Genomic DNA, 3,224 nt, shown 5'->3' on the forward strand with positions numbered 1-3,224 from the left:
CATGTTGCTGGGGATCAGAAGTATAAATAGGAGACATACGAATGAAATATGCTTCAGTAAGGATGGCTTTTTAGCGTTCATTGCCATGGTTATCATCTGTACCGCAGAAATGGATTGTAAAATCATAGAAAATAGGTGATGTGGTGGCAGCTGCAGAGAATTACTTGGGTTTACAATATTTTGCTGCAGAGCAGTTACAGGGAGTGTTGAATGGTAGTGTCCCGTCCTCCCAGGCTGTTGGCCTGGTGTAGAGRGTCAAAGTAGTGGAATGGGGTGGTGGATTTAATTTTGTATTGTATTTTTTAATAAGTGAAGGGTTATTTGGCAGGTTAATTTGATTTACACTCCAGTCCGGTTGGTGGCGGTAATTCCCTTTTTGGTTGCCAACCGCCATCTTTAAACATTTTTTTTTTTAAATACAGAAGAAGAAGTTCGTATATCTGCACGGATGTGAGCATGTGCCGTGTAATGAAATGCATACCCGGAAAAACAAAACAACAGAATCGGTGATACATTTCGTCAATGACTGAACATTGGTCAAAAAGAGTAACGGCAAATAACAAGGAATAATAGCCATAGACATAATGCTAGGGTTTATCATTTCGTTTATTTTTGTATTAGTGGCAATACTAATACTGCGTCAGGACTGGGCCAACATTACTGGCGCTGCACCTCAATCGACAGTTCCACCTGCGCGTCTTATAATCAAAGATGAGTTATCGCTGTATAGCGGAGGGGAGGAYAGCAAGGGCCTTTATCTGGCCATTTTAGGACAGGTGTTCGATGTAGAAAAGGGGATGAAGCATTATGGTCCTGGTGGTGGTTATAGTTTCTTTGCAGGTGATTAAAAAAAAAAATTGTTTTAAATTACGTGCCAGGGTCCTTAACAGCGGATCTCTTAATTGTGAACATGCCTGTAGATTATATAAAATTCCATACACTTAAAAATAAGAGASACAGATTTTGTCAGACATGTGAATACATTTTATGCTGCTTTCTATTCCCCCTGTTTAAGGTAAAGACGCTTCTCTGGCTTTTGTCACTGGGGACTTCACAGATACTGGTCTGACCGATGACGTGTCGAGTCTGTCCGCTGCTCAGGTGGTGTCCCTGTATGACTGGCTGGCCTTCTATCACAAGGACTACAAGCCTGTAGGTCCGTATCATACAATGAGTGTGTTTGAGCGGAATCAACTTTTGTCAAGCCTTCCAAAGTGTACCTTCCCCGACTTCACTCCCTCTACTTTCGTCTACATTCGGTCACTTTTGCTTTACCACTCAAATGAGCCCAATGACTGCATTCAAATCAAATGTTTTATTTTTATTTTTTATTTTTTATATAGCCCTTCGTACATCAGCTAATATCTCAAAGTGCTGTACAGAAACCCAGCCTAAAACCCCAAACAGCAAGCAATGCAGGTGTAGAAGCACGGTGGCTAGGAAAAACTCCCTAGAAAGGCCAAAACCTAGGAAGAAACCTAGAGAGGAACCAGGCCAGGGTATCTTTGTGAGGATCTGTGGGCCATTTGATCAATGAACATTTGTCACATGGTTTATATTATTGCACCCAGTACCTGTTCAATACATTATACAACTGAAAAATACATGATACACTTTTTCTGTATAAATTCCCTTGCAGACTAAACCTTTTAAATACATAMTTTCTCAGAATGGGGAAACTATCCATGCCCGTGATATGGTTTAGTCTACAAGGGACTTCATAMAAAAATGTGTCATGTATTTTCACTTAGACATTAGCATATACAGGCATATACAGAGAATCCATTGACAGTATAATGAAGGTAAATCCATTAGTGTGAGATTAAAATCCCCTATGCTACAGGCAGACTGGTGGGACGGTTCTACAGTGAGAGTGGAGAGCCCACCGAGGCCCTGCTACAGGTGGAGGCAGCCCTGGAGCAGGGGCAGAGACTCAAGGACCAAGCCCAGGCTGAGAAGCAACACCTCCCAGCCTGCAACTCAGAGTGGAGCGCTGCCAGGAGAGGACGGGTCTGGTGTTCGACCAAGAGGTACTGACATCATGGTACACAGAGAAACATTGGGCTTGTTCGACATTGCAGCCTGCGACTCTACGAATCACCTTGCACCTTGCATCATGAGTAACTGCTCATTTATTATTTTTGTAGATCGGTCACAATGCACCATGGATTTGATGCGCTCAAACACGCCCATTGTATTTACTAGCCTATGTGGTGGTGGAGCAACTTGTGCAGGGTCAAACGTTCCCAGACTGAAACATATTATACACTTGGGGGTGCTAACATATAAATATGTATTGTTGCCTGCTATAAAACAGACTGGATAGAATATTCACAGCCATTATAGCAGTGTTTCCCACGTTTAGTTTCCCCCCCTAGCACTACAGCTGATTCAAGTAATCAAGCTTTAATCAGCTGTGTAGTTTGGGCAAAAAACAAAACGTGCACTGAGTTTTGGGGAAGGCTACATTACAGAGATTRTCTCTGGAAGTATTATTAGGGAATTAACTGTGTTTTTAAGCATGAACCTCTGATTTGACTGTTATTTTCTCCTTAGTGGTGGAGTGCAGAGAGACTGGGCCGGCGTACCTAGGAAGCTGTTCTCTCCTGGCTCGGGCCGCTCTCGCTGTGTGTGTGTCCAGAATTCCTCCACACTGGAAAACCCTAACATTCAGGAGTACGAGGACTGCCCCCCTCACGCTGACTCTTGTCCTGTCAGAGAGTAGAGGGCGGGCGGGGGGGGTAGGCAATAGGAGGCTCTGGGAAGGCTGAGCCACTTGCACAAGGACTATAGAATGGCTTATATACTGTTATTTAAAACTCAGGGACTTTCCCAAGGTGTCCTAATCAGAATTACTGGGTATTTGATTTATGCCAGTTTGAAAATAACCTACGGTGATTAGTTTCTGTTTAGTTCTTTATGCATGTACATTTTTAAGTTCTGTGTAATTAATGTGCAGTATGCCAACTAATTGCAAGTGCAAATGGCCAAATACTGGACACTCTTAATAACTAGGAATAGAAGGGAAATGTTTACTACTATATCTGTACATAGAAAAATGTAATTGACATTACATACGTGTTTTGGTAATTGTCAGATGGGATATGAAGTTGTGGTGGAGACAATAAGGACAGACGTGTACCAGGAAGTTGTGACGTGGAGACAATAAGGACAGACGTGTACCAGGAGTTGTGGTGGAGACAATAAGGACAGACGTGTACCAG

General features: G+C 42.7%; 1 protein-coding gene across 1 annotated transcript; it reads left to right on the forward strand.

Annotated features, from left to right (window-relative positions):
• Positions 1-444: 444 nt before the first annotated feature.
• On the forward strand, positions 445-2,776 carry LOC111950207 (neuferricin). The gene is made up of 4 exons (XM_023967614.2): positions 445-840; positions 1,016-1,156; positions 1,844-2,030; positions 2,557-2,776. The coding sequence occupies exons 1-4, from the start codon at positions 585-587 to the stop codon at positions 2,723-2,725; spliced, it is 753 nt and encodes a 250-aa protein (XP_023823382.1). The 5' UTR covers positions 445-584; the 3' UTR covers positions 2,726-2,776.
• The last annotated feature ends 448 nt before the right edge of the window (positions 2,777-3,224 follow it).

Source organism: Salvelinus sp. IW2-2015, linkage group LG23 (assembly GCF_002910315.2).
Source record: "Salvelinus sp. IW2-2015 linkage group LG23, ASM291031v2, whole genome shotgun sequence".
NCBI lineage: Eukaryota > Metazoa > Chordata > Actinopteri > Salmoniformes > Salmonidae > Salvelinus > Salvelinus sp. IW2-2015.